The 25961-nt window shown below is 31.6% G+C and overlaps 1 protein-coding gene across 1 annotated transcript in view; it reads right to left on the bottom strand.

Moving 5' to 3' along the window:
• The window catches only part of KLHL40 (kelch like family member 40), an 89300-nt gene that overhangs the window by 9891 nt on the left and 53448 nt on the right, over positions 1–25961 (bottom strand). Inside the window, exons 2-4 of the mRNA XM_073677229.1 lie at positions 1698–1858; positions 902–1009; positions 48–233 (exon numbers count right to left, since the gene is read on the bottom strand). Coding sequence (XP_073533330.1) covers positions 48–233; positions 902–1009; positions 1698–1858 — 455 coding nt within the window. The remainder of the gene's footprint in view (positions 1–47; positions 234–901; positions 1010–1697; positions 1859–25961) is intronic.

Raw genomic sequence — 25961 nt, 5'->3', positions numbered from 1 at the left:
CCCCTCCAGAGATGCTTTCTTGAATGCTATTGCCGTCTGTCACTCACTTATTGGCTTTGATATCGTAGACTTCCATGGTGTTTGTCAGGCCGGTGTCTGTGACGCCTGCAGCAATGTAGATTTTTCCATTATGAAGTGTAGCCCCAAACAGTGACCGCGCCGTCTTCATGGGGGCCAGATCCTTCCACTCAAACTTCTTGGGGTTGTAAACGCACAATCGGTTCAGACACTTTCTACATGGAGAAATGGAAAAAAAAATGTAACAAAATAACAAGTTAAAGACAATTACAACATATTAAGAATTAATATTTCCCTATGACAACTCTTCCTAATCCTGTGCTCTGACAGCTCATTTCTTCTGTGTCACTTAAAACAAGATAGAAAATAAGTAGATAGTTGGGGATCATTTCAGGTTGGTCAATGAACCACCTGCTGTAAGACCATTGACAGGAAGAGTTGTCATGGGGAGAAACTTGTCTCAGGATTAGTTTGTAACTAAATTAGATACATCAAAACAAAAAAAGAAAATCCTTCTTCTATATAAATGTCTGCAGCCAGCAGATTTTGGGTCTGTTCCCAGCCTGCGGAGTGTGAAGCTGTGCTGCGTCCAGATCTCTCCGGTGGCTTCTCCCTCTCCCCTCTCACAGCAGACAGTCTCAGAGCCCCCAGAGGGAGAGAAACTGCAGCTGCATTCCCCCCTTCACTATTATTTTCTGCATTTCCCCAGATCAGAAGAACCGACTTTTCTCATCTCTGAGCTACAATGTGATATTGTTCCCCTCCGAAGCGCTGGACTCCAATCCGTCATCTCATCCGAAACATTTATGGCAAAGCAGAAGGTGGGCTTTCACTGATGGGGGCTTCAATACTGATACAAACGTGGACAATGTGTCATACTCACTTGTCGGCATCTTTTCCCCCAATTACATAGACAAGGTTTTCATGTGAAACCACAGCGTGGCCGTACACCTGGTAGGGTAAAGGGTCGGACTCGCCCCATTTAAAGGACCTAAAAATGAGGAAAGCAAAAATGAACACAAAGTTTCACCACTGGGACCGAAGCGTCAATGGTCCTTTAATTCTGGATTACTCCCCGTGGTCTTCAGCTGGGGGGCTGCATGTGGCTACAGCAACTGTCCACCCCCAGGCTCAGCCGGCAGTATAGAGACTAAACCTCTGAATACAAACAAATGAGTACACCCCACATCAAAAACCACTACATCCAGTATGGTCTGCGACCTCCATGATGTGTAAGGACGGCACCGAGTCTTCTAGGCACAAAATGAACAAGTTGGCGACATATTGTAACATCGATCTTTTTCCATTCTTCTATGATGGAGATATGCAGAGACAAGCTGTCATCACTCTCCATCCGGCATCCAGGTTCATGAGCTCGTTCTTGAAGAATGGAGAAAGATCAATGTTACAATATGTCGCCACCTTATTCCTTTCAGGCCTAGAAGACTCAGTGCCGTCCTTACACATCATAGAGGTCATACACAATTCTAGATGTAGCAGTGCTTGATGTGGGATGTACTCATTTTTGCATCGACTAATTTAAGTAAAACTGAAGATTTTGCAATAAAAGTTATATCATTAACCTTACTGTTATGTTATGGGCTCAAAAAATGTTCTTGGAAACTCAGTCAGGTCACAAATAGTACAAAAAGTTATTATAGGATAAAATCACAACTCACGGCCGGTCATAACACAACACAGAGTCCAGAGTCTGTTCTCCTTCCTTCAGCTCCTTCCCACCAATCAGGTAGATAGAATTTTCAGATTCTCCGAGGCCGAAGAGACACCTCGCAGACGGGACCGGCGGCATTCCCAGCCAATCAGAGTCCAGATGATCAAACTAAAGAAAGACGTACGACGTAAAAATAAAAAAACTAAATGTATTATAACCCCTAATGGAAAACTCCAATTACACTAAATGTACAAGAAAATTATTACAATACTGCATCTTATGAACAAGAATATAACTGCTATAATACTGCTCCCTATGTACAAGAATATAACTACTATAATACTGCCCCTATATACAATAATATAACTACTATAATACTGCCCCCTATGTACAAGAATATAACTACTATAATACTGCCCCTATGTACAAGAATATAACTACTATAATACTGCCCCTATGTACAAGAATATAACTACTATAATACTGCTCCCTATGTACAAGAATATAACTACTATAATACTGCCCCCTATGTACAAGAATATAACTACTATAATACTGCCCCCTATGTACAAGAATATAACTACTATAATACTGCCCCCTATGTACAAGAATATAACTACTATAATACTGCCCCCTATGTACAAGAATATAACTGCTATAATATTGCCCCCTATGTACAAGAATATAACTACTATAATACTGCCCCCTATGTACAAGAATATAACTAACATAATACTGCTTGTATGTACTATATAAGAATATAACTATTATAATACTGCTCCTATGTACAAGAATAGAGCTACTATAATACTGCTCCTATGTACAAGAATATAACTACTATAATACTGCTCCTATATACAAGAATATAACTACTATAATACTGCCCCTGTGTACAAGAATATAACTACTATAATACTGCTCCTATGTACAAGAATATAACTACTATAATACTGCCCCTATGTACAAGAATATAATTACTATAATACTGCCCCCTATGTACAAGAATATTACTACTATAATACTGCCCCTATGTACAAGAATATAACTACTATAATACTGCCCAATATGTACAAGAATATAACTACTATAATACTGCCCCTATGTACAAGAATATAACTACTATAATACTGCCCCTATGTACAAGAATATAACTACTATAATACTGCCCCTATGTACAAGAATATAACTACAATAATACTGCTCCATGTACAAGAATATAACTACTATAATACTGCCCCTATGTACAAGAATATAAATACTATAATACTGCCCCCTATGTACAAGAATATAACTACTATAATACTGCTCCTATGTACAAGAATATAACTACTATAATACTGCTCCTATGTACAAGAATATAACTACTATAATACTGCCCGTATGTACAAGATTATAACTACTATAATACTGCTCCTATATGCAAGAATATAACTACTATAATACTGCCCCTATGTACAAGAATATAACTACTATAATACTGTTCCCTATGTGAAAGAATATAACTACTATAATACTGCCCCTATGTACAAGAATATAACTACCATAATACTGCTCCCTATGTACAAGAATATAACTACTATAATACTGCCCCCTATGTACAAGAACATAACTACTATAATGCTGCCCCCTATGTACAAGAATATAACTGCTATAATACTGCTCCATGTACAAGAATATAACTACTATAATACTGCCCCTATGTACAAGAATATAAATACTATAATACTGCCCCCTATGTACAAGAATATAACTACTATAATACTGCTCCTATGTACAAGAATATAACTACTATAATACTGCTCCTATGTACAAGAATATAACTACTATAATACTGCTCCATGTACAAGAATATAACTACTATAATACTGCCCCTATGTACAAGAATATAAATACTATAATGCTGCCCCCTATGTACAAGAATATAGCTACTATAATACTGCTCCTATGTACAAGAATATAACTTCTATAATACTGTTCCTATGTACAAGAATATAACTACAATAATACTGCTCCATGTACAAGAATATAACTACTATAATACTGCCCCTATGTACAAGAATATAACTACTATAATACTGCTCCTATGTACAAGAATATAACTACTATAATACTGCTCCTATGTACAAGAATATAACTACTATAATACTGCCCGTATGTACAAGATTATAACTACTATAATACTGCTCCTATATGCAAGAATATAACTACTATAATACTGCCCCTATGTACAAGAATATAACTACTATAATACTGTTCCCTATGTGAAAGAATATAACTACTATAATACTGCCCCTATGTACAAGAATATAACTACTATAATACTGCCTCCTATGTACAAGAATGTAACTACTATAATACTGCTCCCTAGGTACAAGAATATAACTACTATAATACTGCTTCTATGTGTAAAAATATAACTACTATAATACTGCTCGAATGTACAAGAATATAACTACTATAATACTGCTCCTATGTACAAGAATATAACTACTATAATACTGCCCCTATGTACAAGAATATAACTGCTATAATACTGCCCCTATGTACAAGAATATAACTACTATAATACTGTCCCCTATGTACAAGAATATAACTACTATAATACTACCCCTATGTACAAGAATATAACTACTATAATACTGCTCCTATATACAAGATAATAACTACTATAATAATGCCCATATGTACAAGAATATAACTACTGTAATACTGCCCCCTATAAACAAGAATATACCTACTATAATACTGCTCCCTATGTACAAGAATATAACTACTATAATACTGCCCCCTATGTACAAGAATATAACTACTATAATACTGCCCCTATGTACAAGAATATAACTACTATAATACTGCCCCTATGTACAAGAATATAACTACTATAATACTGCCCCTATGTACAAGAATATAACTACTATAATACTGCTCCTATGTACAAGAATATAACTACTATAATACTGCCCCTGTGTACAAAAATATGACTACTATAATACTGCCCCTATGTACAAGAATATAGCTACTATAATACTGCCCCTATGTACAAGAATATAACTACTATAATACTGCCCCCTATGTACAAGAATATAACTAATATAATACTGCTCCAATGTACAAGAATATAACAACTATAATACTGCCCCTATGTACAAGAATATAACTACTATAATACTGCCCCTATGTACAAGAATATAACTACTATAATACTGCTCCTATGTACAAGAATATAACTACTATAATACTGCTCCTATGTACAAGAATATAACTACTATAATACTGCTCCTATGTACAAGAATATAACTACTATAATACTGCCCCCTATGTACAAGAATATAACTACTATAATACTGCCCCTATGTACAAGAATATAACTGCTATAATACTGCCCCTATGTACAAGAATATAACTACTATAATACTGCTCCCTATGTACAAGAATATAACTACTATAATACTACCCCTATGTACAAGAATATAACTACTATAATACTGCTCCTATATACAAGATAATAACTACTATAATAATGCCCATATGTACAAGAATATAACTACTGTAATACTGCCCCCTATAAACAAGAATATACCTACTATAATACTGCTCCCTATGTACAAGAATATAACTACTATAATACTGCCCCCTATGTACAAGAATATAACTACTATAATACTGCCCCTATGTACAAGAATATAACTACTATAATACTGCCCCTATGTACAAGAATATAACTACTATAATACTGCCCCTATGTACAAGAATATAACTACTATAATACTGCCCCTATGTACAAGAATATAACTACTATAATACTGCTCCCTATGTACAAGAATATAACTACTATAATACTGCCCCCTATGTACAAGAATATAACTACTATAATACTGCCCCTATGTACAAGAATATAACTACTATAATACTGCCCCTATGTACAAGAATATAACTACTATAATACTGCCCCTATGTACAAGAATATAACTACTATAATACTGCCCCTATGTACAAGAATATAACTACTATAATACTGCTCCTATGTACAAGAATATAACTACTATAATACTGCCCCTGTGTACAAGAATATGACTACTATAATACTGCCCCTATGTACAAGAATATAGCTACTATAATACTGCCCCTATGTACAAGAATATAACTACTATAATACTGCCCCCTATGTACAAGAATATAACTACTATAATACTGCTCCAATGTACAAGAATATAACAACTATAATACTGCTCCTATGTACAAGAATATAACTACTATAATACTGCCCCTATGTACAAGAATATAACTACTATAATACTGCTCCTATGTACAAGAATATAATTACTATAATACTGCTCATATGTACAAGAATATAACTACTATAATACTGCTCCTATGTACAAGAATATAACTACTATAATACTGTCCCCTATGTACAAGAATATAACTACTATAATACTGCCCCCTATGTACAAGAATATAACTACTATAATACTGACCCCTATGTACAGGAATATAACTACTATAATTCTGCCTCCTATGTACAGGAATATAACTGCTATAATACTGCCCCCTATGTACAAGAATGTAACTACTATAATACTGCCCCCTATCTACAAGAATATAACTACTATAATACTGCTCCCTATGTACAAGAATATAACTACTATAATACTGCCCCTATGTACAAGAATATAACTACTATAATACTGCTCCTATGTACAAGAATATAACTACTATAATACTGCCCCTGTGTACAAGAATATGACTACTATAATACTGCCCCTATGTACAAGAATATAGCTACTATAATACTGCCCCTATGTACAAGAATATAACTACTATAATACTGCCCCCTATGTACAAGAATATAACTACTATAATACTGCTCCAATGTACAAGAATATAACAACTATAATACTGCCCCTATGTACAAGAATATAACTACTATAATACTGCCCCTATTATCAAGAATATAACTACTATAATACTGCTCCTATGTACAAGAATATAACTACTATAATACTGCTCATATGTACAAGAATATAACTACTATAATACTGCTCCTATGTACAAGAATATAACTACTATAATACTGTCCCCTATGTACAAGAATATAACTACTATAATACTGCCCCCTAAGTACAAGAATATAACTACTATAATACTGACCCCTATGTACAGGAATATAACTACTATAATTCTGCCTCCTATGTACAGGAATATAACTGCTATAATACTGCCCCCTATGTACAAGAATGTAACTACTATAATACTGCCCCCTATGTACAAGAATATAACTACTATAATACTGCTCCCTATGTACAAGAATATAACTACTATAATACTGCTCCCTATGTACAAGAATATAACTACTATAATATTACTCCCTATGTACAAGAATATAACTACTATAATACTGCCCCTATGTACAAGAATATAACTACTATAATACTGCCCCCTATGTGCAAGAATATAGCTACTATAATACTGCTCTCCCTATGTACAAGAATATAACTACTATAATACTGCCCCCTATGTACAAGAATATAACCACTATAATACTGCCCCTATGTACAAGAATATAACTACAATAATACTGCTCCATGTACAAGAATATAACTAATATAATACTGCCCCTATGTACAAGAATATAAATACTATAATACTGCCCCCTATGTACAAGAATATAACTACTATAATACTGCTCCTATGTACAAGAATATAACTACTATAATACTGCTCCTATGTACAAGAATATAACTACTATAATACTGCCCGTATGTACAAGATTATAACTACTATAATACTGCTCCTATATGCAAGAATATAACTACTATAATACTGCCCCTATGTACAAGAATATAACTACTATAATACTGTTCCTATGTGAAAGAATATAACTACTATAATACTGCCCCTATGTACAAGAATGTAACTACTATAATACTGCTCCCTAGGTACAAGAATATAACTACTATAATACTGCTTCTATGTGTAAAAATATAACTACTATAATACTGCTCGAATGTACAAGAATATAACTACTATAATACTGCCCCTTATGAACAAGAATATAACTACTATAATACTGCTCCTATGTACAAGAATATAACTACTATAATACTGCTCCTATGTACAAGAATATAACTACTATAATACTGCCCCTATGTACAAGAATATAACTGCTATAATACTGCCCCTATGTACAAGAATATAACTACTATAATACTGCCCCCTATGTACAAGAATATAACTACTATAATACTGCCCCTATGTACAAGAATATAACTACTATAATACTGCTCCTATATACAAGATAATAACTACTATAATAATGCCCATGTGTACAAGAATATAACTACTGTAATACTGCCCCCTATAAACAAGAATATACCTACTATAATACTGCTCCCTATGTACAAGAATATAACTACTATAATACTGCCCCCTATGTACAAGAATATAACTACTATAATACTGCCCCTATGTACAAGAATATAACTACTATAATACTGCCCCTATGTACAAGAATATAACTACTATAATACTGCCCCTATGTACAAGAATATAACTACTATAATACTGCTCCTATGTACAAGAATATAACTACTATAATACTGCCCCTGTGTACAAGAATATGACTACTATAATACTGCCCCTATGTACAAGAATATAGCTACTATAATACTGCCCCTATGTACAAGAATATAACTACTATAATACTGCTCCAATGTACAAGAATATAACAACTATAATACTGCCCCTATGTACAAGAATATAACTACTATAATACTGCCCCTATGTACAAGAATATAACTACTATAATACTGCTCCTATGTACAAGAATATAACTACTATAATACTGCTCATATGTACAAGAATATAACTACTATAATACTGCTCCTATGTACAAGAATATAACTACTATAATACTGTCCCCTATGTACAAGAATATAACTACTATAATACTGCCCCCTATGTACAAGAATATAACTACTATAATACTGACCCCTATGTACAGGAATATAACTACTATAATTCTGCCTCCTATGTACAAAATATAACTGCTATAATACTGCCCCCTATGTACAAGAATGTAACTACTATAATACTGCCCCCTATGTACAAGAATATAACTACTATAATACTGCTCCCTATGTACAAGAATATAACTACTATAATACTGCTCCCTATGTACAAGAATATAACTACTATAATATTACTCCCTATGTACAAGAATATAACTACTATAATACTGCCCCTATGTACAAGAATATAACTACTATAATACTACCCCCTATGTACAAGAATATAGCTACTATAATACTGCTCCCTATGTACAAGAATATAACTACTATAATACTGCCCCCTATGTACAAGAATATAACCACTATAATACTGCCCCTATGTACAAGAATATAACTACTATAATACTGCTCCTATGTACAAGAATATAACTACTATAATACTGCCCCTGTGTACAAGAATATGACTACTATCATACTGCCCCTATGTACAAGAATAGAGCTACTATAATACTGCCCCTATGTACAAGAATATAACTACTATAATACTGCCCCCTATGTACAAGAATATAACTACTATAATACTGCTCCAATGTACAAGAATATAACAACTATAATACTGCCCCTATGTACAAGAATATAACTACTATAATACTGCCCCCTATGTACAAGAATATAACTACTATAATACTGCTCCAATGGACAAGAATATAACAACTATAATACTGCCCCTATGTACAAGAATATAACTACTATAATACTGCCCCTATGTACAAGAATATAACTACTATAATACTGCTCCTATGTACAAGAATATAACTACTATAATACTGCTCATATGTACAAGAATATAACTACTATAATACTGCTCCTATGTACAAGAATATAACTACTATAATACTGTCCCCTATGTACGAGAATATAACTACTATAATACTGCCCCCTATGTACAAGAATATAACTACTATAATACTGACCCCTATGTACAGGAATATAACTACTATAATTCTGCCTCCTATGTACAAGAATATAACTGCTATAATACTGCCCCCTATGTACAAGAATATAACTACTATAATACTGCTCCCTATGTACAAGAATATAACTACTATAATACTTCCCGTATGTACAAGATTATAACTACTATAATACTGCTCCTATATACAAGAATATAACTACTATAATACTGCCCCTATGTACAAGAATATAACTACCATAATACTGTTCCCTATGTACAAGAATATAACTACTATAATACTGCCCCTATGTACAAGAATATAACTACTATAATACTGCTCCCTATGTACAAGAATATAACTACTATAATACTGCCTCCTATGTACAAGAATATAACTACTATAATACTGCTCCCTATGTACAAGATTATAACTACTATAATACTGCTTCTATGTGTAAAAATATAACTACTATAACACTGCTCGCATGTACAAGAATATAGCTACTATAATACTGCCCCATATGAACAAGAATATAACTACTATAATACTGACCCATATGTACAAGAATATATCTACTATAATACTGCTCCTATGTACAAGAATATAACTACTATAATACTGCTCCTATGTACAAGAATATAACTACTATAATACTGCCCCTATGTACAATAATATAACTACTATAATACTGCCCCTATGTACAAGAATATAAATACTATAATACTGCCCCTATGTACAAGAATATAACTACTATAATACTGCTCCTATATACAAGAATATACTTACTATAATGCTGCTCCCTATGTACAAGAATATAACTACTATAATACTGCCCCTATGTATAAGAATATAACTACTATAATACTGCCCCTATGTACAAGAATATAACTACTATAATACTGCCCCTATGTACAAGAATATAACTACTATAATACTGCCCCTATGTACAAGAATATAAATACTATAATACTACTCCTATGTACAATAATATAACTACTATAATACTGCCCCATGTGTACAAGAATATAACTACTATAATAATGCCCCTATGTACAAGAATATAACTACTATAATACTGCCCCTATGTATAAGAATATAACTACTATAATACTGCTTCTATGTACAAGAATATAACTACTATAATACTGTCCCCTATGTATAAGAATATAACTACTATAATACTGCTTCTATGTACAAGAATATAACTACTATAATACTGCCCCCTATGTACAAGAATATAACTACTATAATACTGACCCCTATATACAGGAATATAACTACTATAATTCTGCTCCTATGTACAAGAATATAACTACTATAATTCTGCCTCCTATGTACAAGAATATAACTGCTATAATACTGCCCCCTATGTACAAGAATATAACTACCATAATACTGCCCCCTATGTACAAGAATATAACTACTATAATACTGCTCCCTATGTACAAGAATATAACTACTATAATATTACTCCCTATGTAAAAGAATATAACTACTACAATACTGCTCCCTATGTACAAGAATATAACTACTATAATACTTCCCGTATGTACAAGATTATAACTACTATAATACTGCTCCTATATACAAGAATATAACTACTATAATACTGCCCCTATGTACAAGAATATAACTACCATAATACTGTTCCCTATGTACAAGAATATAACTACTATAATACTGCCCCTATGTACAAAAATATAACTACTATAATACTGCTCCCTATGTACAAGAATATAACTACTATAATACTGCCTCCTATGTACAACAATATAACTACTATAATACTGCTCCCTATGTACAAGATTATAACTACTATAATACTGCTTCTATGTGTAAAAATATAACTACCATAACACTGCTCGCATGTACAAGAATATAGCTACTATAATATTGCCCCATATGAACAAGAATATAACTACTATAATACTGACCCCTATGTACAGGAATATATCTACTATAATACTGCTCCAATGTACAAGAATATAACTACTATAATACTGCTCCTATGTACAAGAATATAACTACTATAATACTGCCCCTATGTACAAGAATATAAAAACTATAATACTGCCCCTATGTACAAGAATATAACTACTATAATACTGCTCCTATATACAAGAATATAACTACTATAATACTGCCCCCTATATACAAGAATATACCTACTATAATGCTGCTCCCGATGTACAAGAATATAACTACTATAATACTGCTCCCTATGTACAAGAATATAACTACTATAATATTACTCCCTATGTAAAAGAATATAACTACTACAATACTGCTCCCTATGTACAAGAATATAACTACTATAATACTTCCCGTATGTACAAGATTATAACTACTATAATACTGCTCCTATATACAAGAATATAACTACTATAATACTGCCCCTATGTACAAGAATATAACTACCATAATACTGGTCCCTATGTACAAGAATATAACTACTATAATACTGCCCCTATGTTCAAAAATATAACTACTATAATACTGCTCCCTATGTACAAGAATATAACTACTATAATACTGCCTCCTATGTACAAGAATATAACTACTATAATACTGCTCCCTATGTACAAGATTATAACTACTATAATACTGCTTCTATGTGTAAAAATATAACTACTATAATACTGCTCGCATGTACAAGAATATAGCTACTATAATACTGCCCCATATGAACAAGAATATAACTACTATAATACTGACCCCTATGTACAGGAATATATCTACTATAATACTGCTCCTATGTACAAGAATATAACTACTATAATACTGCTCCTATGTACAAGAATATAACTACTATAATACTGCCCCTATGTACAAGAATATAAATACTATAATACTGCCCCTATGTACAAGAATATAACTACTATAATACTGCTCCTATATACAAGAATATAACTACTATAATACTGCCCCTATGTACAAGAATATAACTACTATAATACTGCCCCCTATATACAAGAATATACCTACTATAATGCTGCTCCCTATGTACAAGAATATAACTACTATAATACTGCTCCCTATGTACAAGATTATAACTACTATAATACTGCTTCTATGTGTAAAAATATAACTACTATAATACTGCTCGCATGTACAAGAATATAGCTACTATAATACTGCCCCATATGAACAAGAATATAACTACTATAATACTGACCCCTATGTACAGGAATATAACTACTATAATACTGCCCCTATGTACAATAATATAACTACTATAATACTGCCCCTATGTACAATAATATAACTACTATAATACTGCCCCTATGTACAAGAATATAACTACTATAATACTGCCCCTATGTACAAGAATATAAATACTATAATACTGCCCCTATGTACAAGAATATAACTACTATAATACTGCTCCTATATACAAGAATATAACTACTATAATACTGCCCCTATGTACAAGAATATAACTACTATAATACTGCCCCCTATATACAAGAATATACCTACTATAATGCTGCTCCCTATGTACAAGAATATAACTACTATAATACTGCCCCCTATGTATAAGAATATAACTACTATAATACTGCCCCTATGTACAAGAATATAACTACTATAATACTGCCCCTATGTACAAGAATATAACTACTATAATACTGCCCCTATGTACAAGAATATAAATACTATAATACTGCTCCTATGTACCATAATATAACTACTATAATACTGCCCCCTGTGTACAAGAATATAACTACTATAATAATGCCCCTATGTACAAGAATATAACTACTATAATACTGCCCCTATGTATAAGAATATAACTACTATAATACTGCCCCCTATGTACAAGAATATAACTACTATAATACTGCTCCTATGTACAAGAATATAACTACTATAATACTGCCCCTATGTACAAGAATATAACTACTATTTTACTGCTCCTATGTACAAGAATATAACTACTATAATACTGCTCCTATGTACAAGAATATAACTACTATAATACTCTCCCCTATGTACAAGAATATAACTGCTATAATACTGCCCCCTATGTACAAGAATACAACTACTATAATACTGCTCCTATGTACAAGAATATAACTACTATAATACTGCCCCTATGTACAAGTATATAACTACTATAATACTGCTCCTATGTACAATAATATAACTACTATAATACTGCCCCTATGTACAAGAATATAACAACTATAATACTGACCCTTATGTACAAAAATATAGCTACTATAATGCTGCTCCTATGTACAAGAATATAACTACTATAATACTGCCCCCTATGTACAAGAATATAACTACTATAATACTGCCCCCTATGTACAAGTATATAACTACTATAATACTGCTCCTATGTACAAGAATATAACTACTCTAATAGTGCCCCCTATGTACAGGAATATAACTACTATAATACTACCCCCTATGTACAAGAATATAACTACTATAATACTGCTCCTATGTACAAGAATATAGCTACTATAATACTGCCCCTATGTCCAAGAATATAACTACTATAATACTGCCCCTATGTACAAGAATATAACTACTATAATACTGCCCCTATGTACAAGAATATAACTACTATAATACTGACCCTAAGTACAAGAATATAACTACTATAATACTGCTCCTATATACAAGAATATAACTACTATAATACTGCCCCCTATATACAAGAATATACCTACTATAATACTGCTCCCTATGTACAAGAATATAACTACTATAATACTGCCCCTATGTACAAGAATATAACTACTATAATACTGCCCCTATGTACAACAATATAACTACTATAATAGTGCCCCTATGTACAAGAATATAACTACTATAATACTGCCCCTATGTACAAGAATATAACTATTATAATACTGCTCATATGTACAAGAATATAACTGCTATAATACTGCCCCCTGTGTACAAGAATATAACTACTATAATACTGCCCCTATGTACAAGAATATAACTACTATAATACTGCCCCTATGAACAAGAATATAACTACTATAATACTGCTCCCTATGTACAAGAATATAACTACTATAATACTGCTGCTATGTACAAGAATATAACTAATATAATACTGCCCCCTATGTACAAGAATATAACTACTATAATACTGCTCCTATGTACAATAATATAACTACTATAATACTGCCCCTTTGTACAAGAATATAACTACTCTAATACTGCCCCCTATGTACAAGAATATAACTACTATAATACTGCTCCTATGTACAAGAATATAACTACTATAATACTGCTCCTATGTACAAGAATATAACTACTATAATACTGCCCCTATGTACAAGAATATAACTACTATAATACTGTTCCTATGTACAAGAATATAACTACTATAATACTGCCCCTATGTACAAGAATATAACTACTATAATACTGCCGCTATGTAATAGAATATAACTACTATAATACTGCTCCTATATACAAGAATATAACTACTATAATACTGCCCCTATGTACAAGAATACTACTACTATAATACTGCCCGCTATATACAAGAATATACCTACTATAATACTGCTCCCTATGTACAAGAATATAACTACAATAATACTGCCCCCTATGTACAAGCATATAACTACTATAATACTGCCCCTATGTACAAGAATAATACTACTATAATACTGCCCCTATATACAAGTATATAACTACTATAATGCTGCTCCTATGTACAAGAATATAACTACTATAATACTGCCCCCTGTGTACAAGAATATAACTACTATAATACTGCCCCTGTGTACAAGACTATAACTACTATAATACTGCCCCTATGTATAAGAATATAACTACTATAATACTGCCCCCTATGTGCAAGAATATAACTACTATAATACTGCTCCTATGTACAAGAATATAACTACTATAATACTGCCCCTATGTACAAGAATATAACTACTATAATACTGCCCCTATGTACAAGAATATAACTACTATAATACTGCTCCTATGTACAAGAATATAACTACTATAATACTGCCCCCTATGTACAAGAATATAACTACTATAATTCTGCCTCCTATCTACAAGAATATAACTACTATAGTACTGCCCCCTATGTACAAGAATATAACTACTATAATACTGCCCCCTATGTACAAGAATATAACTACTATAATACTGCCTCCTATGTACAAGAATATAACTACTATAATACTGCCCCCTATGTACAAGAATATAACTACTAAAATACTGCTCCTATGTACAAGAATATAACTACTATAATACTGCTCCTATGTACAAGAATATATCTACTATAATACTGCCCCTATGTACAAGAATATAGCTACTATAATACTGCCCCTATGTACAAGAATATAACTACTATAATACTGCTCCTATGTACAAGAATATAACTACTATAATACTGCTCCTATGTACAAGAATATAACTACTATAATACTGCTACTATGTACAAGAATATAACTACTATAATACTGTCCCCTATGTACAAGAATATAACTACTATAATACTGCCCCCTATGTACAAGAATATAACTACTATAATACTGCCCCCTATGTACAAGAATATAACTACTATAATTCTGCCTCCTATGTACAAGAATATAACTACTTTAATACTGCTCCCTATGTACAAGAATATAACTACTATAATACTGCTCCTATGTACAAGAATATAACTACTATAATACTGCTCCCTATGTACAAGAATATAACTACTATAATACTGCTCCTATGTACAAGAATATAACTACTATAATACTGCTCCTTATATACAAGAATATAACTACTATAATACTACTCCTATGTACAAGAATATAACAACTATAATACTGCTCCTATGTACAAGAATATAACAAATATAATACTGCTCCTATGTACAAGAATATAACAACTATAATACTGCTCCTATGTACAAGAATATAACAACTATAATACTGCTCCTATGTACAAGAACATAACTACTATAATACTGCTCCTATGTACAAGAATATAACAACTATAATACTGCTCCTATGTACAAGAATATAACTACTATAATACTGCTCCTATATACAAGAATATAACTACTATAATACTGCTCCTATATACAAGAATATAACTACTATAATACTACTCTTATGTACAAGAATATAACTACTATAATACTGCCCCCTATGCACAAGAATATAACTACTATAATACTGCTCCTTTGTACAAGAATGTAACTACTATAATACTGCCCCTATATACAAGAATATAACTACTATTATACTGCTCCTATGTACAAGAATATAACTACTATAATACTGCCCCCTATGCACAAGAATATAACTACTATAATACTGCTCCTATGTACAAGAATATAACTACTATAATACTGCCCCCTATGTACAAGAATATAACTACTATAATACTGCTCCTATGTCCAAGAATATAACTACTATAATACTGCCCCCTATGTACAAGAATATAACTACTATAATACTGCCCCCTATGTACAAGAATATAACTACTATAATTCTGCCTCCTATGTACAAGAATATAACTACTATAATACTGCCCCTATGTACAAGAATATAACTACTATAATACTGCTCCTATGTACAAGAATATAACTACTATAATACTGCTCCTTATATACAAGAATATAACTACTATAATACTACTCCTATGTACAAGAATATAACAACTATAATACTGCTCCTATGTACAAGAATATAACAACTATAATACTGCTCCTATGTACAAGAATATAACAACTATAATACTGCTCCTATGTACAAGAATATAACAACTATAATACTGCTCCTATGTACAAGAACATAACTACTATAATACTGCTCCTATGTACAAGAATATAACAACTATAATACTGCTCCTATGTACAAGAATATAACTACTATAATACTGCTCCTATATACAAGAATATAACTACTATAATACTGCTCCTATATACAAGAATATAACTACTATAATACTACTCTTATGTACAAGAATATAACTACTATAATACTGCCCCCTATGCACAAGAATATAACTACTATAATACTGCTCCTTTGTACAAGAATGTAACTACTATAATACTGCCCCTATATACAAGAATATAACTACTATTATACTGCTCCTATGTACAAGAATATAACTACTATAATACTGCCCCCTATGCACAAGAATATAACTACTATAATACTGCTCCTATGTACAAGAATATAACTACTATAATACTGCCCCCTATGTACAAGAATATAACTACTATAATACTGCTCCTATGTCCAAGAATATAACTACTATAATACTGCCCCCTATGTACAAGAATATAACTACCATAATACTGCCCCCTATGTACAAGAATATAACTACTATAATTCTGCCTCCTATGTACAAGAATATAACTACTTTAATACTGCTCCCTATGTACAAGAATATAACTACTATAATACTGCTCCTATGTACAAGAATATAACTACTATAATATTGCTCCCTATGTACAAGAATATAACTACTATAATACTGCTCCTATGTACAAGAATATAACTACTATAATACTGCTCCCTATATACAAGAATATAACTACTATAATACTACTCCTATGTACAAGAATATAACAACTATAATACTGCTCCTATGTACAAGAATATAACAACTATAATACTGCTCCTATGTACAAGAATATAACAACTATAATACTGCTCCTATGTACAAGAACATAACTACTATAATACTGCTCCTATGTACAAGAATATAACAACTATAATACTGCTCCTATGTACAAGAATATAACTACTATAATACTGCTCCTATGTACAAGAATATAACTACTATAATACTACTCCTATGTACAAGAATATAACTACTATAATACTGACCCCTATGTACAAGAATATAACTACTATAATACTGCTCCTATGTACAAGAATGTAACTACTATAATACTGCCCCTATATACAAGAATATAACTACTATTATACTGCTCCTATGTACAAGAATATAACTACTATAATACTGCCCCCTATGCACAAGAATATAACTACTATAATACTGCTCCTATGTACAAGAATATAACTACTATAATACTGCCCCCTATGTACAAGAATATAACTACTATAATACTGCTCCTATGTCCAAGAATATAACTACTATAATACTGCCCCCTATGTACAAGAATATACCTACTATAATACTGCTCCTATGTACAAGAATATAACTACTATAATTCTGCCTCCTATGTACAAGAATATAACTACTATAATACTGCCCCCTATGTACAAGAATATAACTACTATAATACTGCCCCCTATGTACAAGAATATAACTACTATAATGCTGCCCCCTATGTACAAGAATATAACTACTATAATACTGCCCCCTATGTACAAGAATATAACTACTATAATACTGCTCCTATGTACAAAAATATAACAACTATAATACTGCTCCTATTTACAAGAATATAACTACTATAATATGCTCCTATGTACAAGAATATAACTACTATAATACTACCCCCTATGTACAAGAATATAACTACTATAATACTGCTCCTATGTACAAGAATATAACTACTATAATACTGCCCCTATGTACAAGAATATAACTACTATAATACTGCTCCTATGTACAAGAATATAACTGCTATAATACTGCTCCTATGTACAAGAATATAACTACTATAATACTGCCCCCTATGTACAAGATTATAACTACTATAATACTGCTCCTATGTAGAAGAATATAACTACTATAATACTGCCCCTATGTACAAGAATATAACTGCTATAATACTGCTCCTATGTACAAGAATATAACTACTATAATACTGCTCCTATGTACAAGAATATAACTACTATAATACTGACCCCTATGTACAAGAATATAACTACTATAATACTGCCCCCTATGTACAAGATTATAACTTCTATAATACTGCTCCTATGTACAAGAATATAACTACTATAATACTGCTCCTATGTACAATTATATAACTACTATAATACTGCTCCTATGTACAAGAATATAACTACTATAATACTGACCCCTATGTACAAGAATATAACTACTATAATTCGGCCTCCTATGTACAAGAATATAACTACTATAATACTGCCCCTATGTACAAGAACATAACTACTATAATACTGCCACTATGTACAAGAATATAACTACTATAATACTGCCCCCTATGTACAAGAATATAACTACTATAATACTGCTCCTATGTACAAGAATATAACTACTATAATGCTTCTCCCTATGTACAATAATATAACTACTATAATACTGCTCCTATGTACAAGAATATAACTACTATAATACTGCTTCATATATACAAGAATATAACTACTATAATACTACTCCTATGTACAAGAATATAACTACTATAATACTGCTCCTATGTACAAGAATATAACAACTATAATACTGCTCCTATGTACAAGAATATATCAACTATAATACTGCTCCTATGTACAAGAATATAACAACTATAATACTGCTCCTATGTACAAGAACATAACTACTATAATACTGCTCCTATGTACAAGAATATAACAACTATAATACTGCTCCTATGTACAAGAATATAACTACTATAATACTGCTCCTATGCACAAGAATATAACTACTATAATACTACTCCTATGTACAAGAATATAACTACTATAATACTGACCCCTATGTACAAGAATATAACTGCTATAATACTGCTCCTATGTACAAGAATGTAACTACTATAATACTGCCCCTATATACAAGAATATAACTACTATTATACTGCTCCTATGTACAAGAATATAACTACTATAATACTGCCCCCTATGCACAAGAATATAACTACTATAATACTGCTCCTATGTACAAGAATATAACTACTATAATACTGCCCCCTATGTACAAGAATATAACTACTATAATACTGCTCCTATGTCCAAGAATATAACTACTATAATACTGCCCCCTATGTACAAGATATTATCTACTATAATACTGCTCCTATGTACATGAATATAACGACTATAATTCTGCCTCCTATGTACAAGAATATAACTACTATAATACTGCCCCCTATGTACAAGAATATAACTACTATAATACAGCCCCGTATGTACAAGAATATAACTACTATAATACTGCCCCCTATGTACAAGAATATAACTACTATAATACTGCTCATATGTACAAGAATATAACTACTATAATACTGCTCCTATTTACAAGAATATAACTACTATAATACTGCTCCTATGTACAAGAATATAACTACTATAATACTGCCCCCTATGTACAAGAATATAACTACTATAATACTGCCCCCTATGTACAAGAATATAACTACTATAATACTGCCCCCTATGTGCAAGAATATAGCTACTATAATACTGCTCCCTATGTACAAGAATTTAACTACTATAATACTGCCCCCTATGTACAAGAATATAACTACTATAATACTGCCCCTATGTACAAGAATATAACTACTATAATACTGCCCCTATGTACAAGAATATAACTACTATAATACTGCCCCTATGTACAAGAATATAACTACTATAATACTGCCCCTATGTACAAGAATATAACTACTATTATACTGCTCATATGTACAAGAATATAACTACTATAATACTGCCCCTGTGTACAAGAATATGACTACTATAATACTGCCCCTATGTACAAGAATATAGCTACTATAATACTGCCCCTATGTACAAAAATATAACTACTATAATACTGCCCCCTATGTACAAGAATATAACTACTATAATACTGCTCCAATGTACAAGAATATAACAACTATAATACTGCCCCTATGTACAAGAATATAACTACTATAATACTGCCCCCTATGTATAAGAATATAACTACTATAATACTGCTCCAATGTACAAGAATATAACAACTATAATACTGCCCCTATGTACAAGAATATAACTACTATAATACTGCCCCTATGTACAAGAATATAACTACTATAATACTGCTCCTATGTACAAGAATATAACTACTATAATACTGCTCATATGTACAAGAATATAACTACTATAATACTGCTCCTATGTACAAGAATATAACTACTATAATACTGTCCCCTATGTACAAGAATATAACTACTATAATACTGCCCCCTATGTACAAGAATATAACTACTATAATACTGACCCCTATGTACAGGAATATAACTACTATATTTCTGCCTCCTATGTACAAGAATATAACTGCTATAATAGTGCCCCCTATGTACAAGAATATAACTACTATAATACTGCTCCCTATGTACAAGAATATTACTACTATAATACTGCTCCCTATGTACAAGAATATAACTACTATAATACTGCTCCCTATGTACAAGAATATAACTACTATAATATTACTCCCTATGTACAAGAATATAACTACTATAATACTGCCCCCTATGTACAAGAATATAACTACTACAATACTGCTCCCTATGTACAAGAATATAACTACTATAATACTGCTCCTATGTACAAGAATATAACTACTATAATACTGCCCCTATGTACAAGAATATAAATACTATAATACTGCCCCTATGTACAAGAATATAACTACTATAATACTGCTCCTATATACAAGAATATAACTACTATAATACTGCCCCTATGTACAAGAATATAACTACTATAATACTGCCCCCTATACACAAGAATATAACTACTATAATACTGCTCCCTATGTACAAGAATATAGCTACTATAATACTGCTCCCTATGTACAAGAATATAACTCCTATAAAACTGCCCCCTATGTACAAGAATATAACTACTATAATACTCCCCCTATGTACAAGAATATAACTACTATAATACTGCCCCTATGTACAAGAATATAACTACTATAATACTGCTCCCTATGTACAAGAATATAACTACTATAATACTGCTCCCATGTAGAAGAATATAACTACTATAATACTGCCCCTATGTACAAGAATATAACTACTATAATACTGTACCTATGTACAAGAATATAACTACAATAATACTGCTCCATGTACAAGTATATAACTATTATAATACTGCTCCATGCACAAGAATATAAATACTATAATACTGCCCCTATGTACAAGAATATAACTACTATAATACTGCTCCTATGTACAAGAATATAACTACTATAATACTGCTCCTATGTACAAGAATATAACTACTGTAATACTGCCCGTATGTACAAGATTATAACTACTATAATACTGCTCCTATATACAAGAATATAACTACTATAATACTGCCCCTATGTACAAGAATATAACTACTATAATACTGTTCCCTATGTACAAGAATATAACTACTATAATACTGCCCCTATGTACAAGAATATAACTACCATAATACTGCTCCCTATGTACAAGAATATAACTACTATAATACTGCCTCCTATGTACAAGAATATAACTACTATAATACTGCCCCTATGTACAAGAATATAACTACCATAATACTTCTCCCTATGTACAAGAATATAACTACGATAATACTGCTCGAATGTACAAGAATATAACTACTATAATACTGCCCCTTATGAACAAGAATATAACTACTATAATACTGCTTCTATGTGTAAAAATATAACTACTATAATACTGCTCGAATGTACAAGAATATAACTACTATAATACTGCCCCTTATGAACAAGAATATAACTACTATAATACTGCTCCTATGTACAAGAATATAACTACTATAATACTGCTCCTATGTACAAGAATATAACTACTATAATACTGCCCCTATGTACAAGAATATAACTACTATAATACTGCCCCTATGTAGAAGAATATAACTACTATATTACTGCCCCCTATGTACAAGAATATAACTACTATAATACTGCCCCTATGTACAAGAATATAACTACTATAATACTGCTCCTATATACAAGAATATAACTACTATAATACTGCCCCTATGTACAAGAATATAACTACTGTAATACTGCCCCCTATAAACAAGAATATACCTACTATAATACTGCTCCCTATGTACAAGAATATAACTACTATAATACTGCCCGCTATGTACAAGAATATAACTACTATAATACTGCCCCTATGTACAAGAATATAACTACTATAATACTGCCCCTATGTACAAGAATATAACAACTATAATACTGCCCCTATGTACAAGAATATAACTACTATAATACTGCTCCTATGTACAAGAATACAACTACTATAATACTGCCCCTGTGTACAAGAATATGACTGCTATAATACTGCCCCTATGTACAAGAATATAACTACTATAATACTGCCCCTATATACAAGAATATAACTACTATAATACTGCCCCCTATGTACAAGAATATAACTACTATAATACTGCTCCAATGTACAAGAATATAACAACTATAATACTGCCCCTATGTACAAGAATATAACTATTATAATACTGCCCCTATGTACAAGAATATAACTACTATAATACTGCTCCTATGTACAAGAATATAACTACTATAATACTGCTCCTATGTACAAGAATATAACTACTATAATACTGCTCCTATGTACAAGAATATAACTACTATAATACTGTCCCCTATGTACAAGAATATAACTACTACAATACTGCCCCCTATGTACAAGAATATAACTACTATAATACTAACCCCTATATACAGGAATATAACTACTATAATACTGCTCCTATGTACAAGAATATAACTGCTATAATACTGCCCCCTATGTACAAGAATATAACTACCATAATACTGCCCCCTATGTACAAGAATATAACTACTATAATACTGCTCCCTATGTACAAGAATATAACTACTATAATATTACTCCCTATGTAAAAGAATATAACTACTACAATACTGCTCCCTATGTACAAGAATATAACTACTATAATACTTCCCGTATGTACAAGATTATAACTACTATAATACTGCTCCTATATACAAGAATATAACTACTATAATACTGCCCCTATGTACAAGAATATAACTACCATAATACTGTTCCCTATGTACAAGAATATAACTACTATAATACTGCCCCTATGTACAAGAATATAACTACTATAATACTGCTCCCTATGTACAAGATTATAACTACTATAATACTGCTTCTATGTGTAAAAAGATAACTACTATAATACTGCTCGCCTGTACAAGAATATAGCTACTATAATACTGCCCCATATGAACAAGAATATAACTACTATAATACTGACCCCTATGTACAGGAATTTATCTACTATAATACTGCTCCTATGTACAAGAATATAACTACTATAATACTGCTCCTATGTACAAGAATATAACTACTATAATACTGCCCCTATGTACAATAATATAACTACTATAATACTGCCCCTATGTACAAGAATATAACTACTATAATACTGCCCCTATGTACAAGAATATAAATACTATAATATTGCCGCTATGTACAAGAATATAACTACTATAATACTGCCCCTATGTACAAGAATATAAATACTATAATACTGCCCCTACGTACAAGAATATAACTACTATAATACTGCTCCTATATACAAGAATACAACTACTATAATACTGCCCCTATGTACAAGAATATAACTACTATAATACTGCCCCCTATATACAAGAATATACCTACTATAATGCTACTCCCTATGTACAAGAATATAACTACTATAATACTGCCCCCCTATGTATAAGAATATAACTACTATAATACTGCCCCTATGTACAAGAATATAACTACTATAATACTGCCCCTATGTACAAGAATATAACTACTATAATACTGCCCCTATGTACAAGAATATAAATACTATAATACTGCTCCTATGTACAATAATATAACTACTATAATACTTCCCCCTGTGTACAAGAATATAACTACTATAATAATGCCCCTATGTACAAGAATATAACTACTATAATACTGCCCCTATGTATAAGAATATAACTACTATAATACTGCCCCCTATGTACAAGAATATAACTACTATAATACTGCTCCTATGTACAAGAATATAACTACTATAATACTGCCCCTATGTACAAGAATATAACTACTATTTTACTGCTCCTATGTACAAGAATATAACTACTATAATACTGCTCCTATGTACAAGAATATACAGTGCCTACAAGTAGTATTCAACCCCCTGCGGATTTAGCTGGTTTGATAAGATGCAAATAAGTTAGAGCCTTCAAACTGCAAACGAGAGTAGGTTTTATGAACAGAAGCATAAATCTTACAAACCAAAAAGTTATGTTGCTCAGTTGAATTTTATTAAATTTTAAACATAAAAGTGTGGGTCAATTATTATACAACCCCTATGTTTAATATTTTGTGGAATAACCCTTGTTTGCAATTACAGC

Source organism: Phyllobates terribilis, unplaced genomic scaffold, assembly GCF_046119375.1.
Source record: "Phyllobates terribilis strain yellow unplaced genomic scaffold, ASM4611937v1 Scaffold_4__5_contigs__length_816908805, whole genome shotgun sequence".
NCBI classification, from domain to species: Eukaryota; Metazoa; Chordata; class Amphibia; order Anura; family Dendrobatidae; genus Phyllobates; species Phyllobates terribilis.
This window is presented reverse-complemented; position numbering and strand designations above follow the sequence as displayed.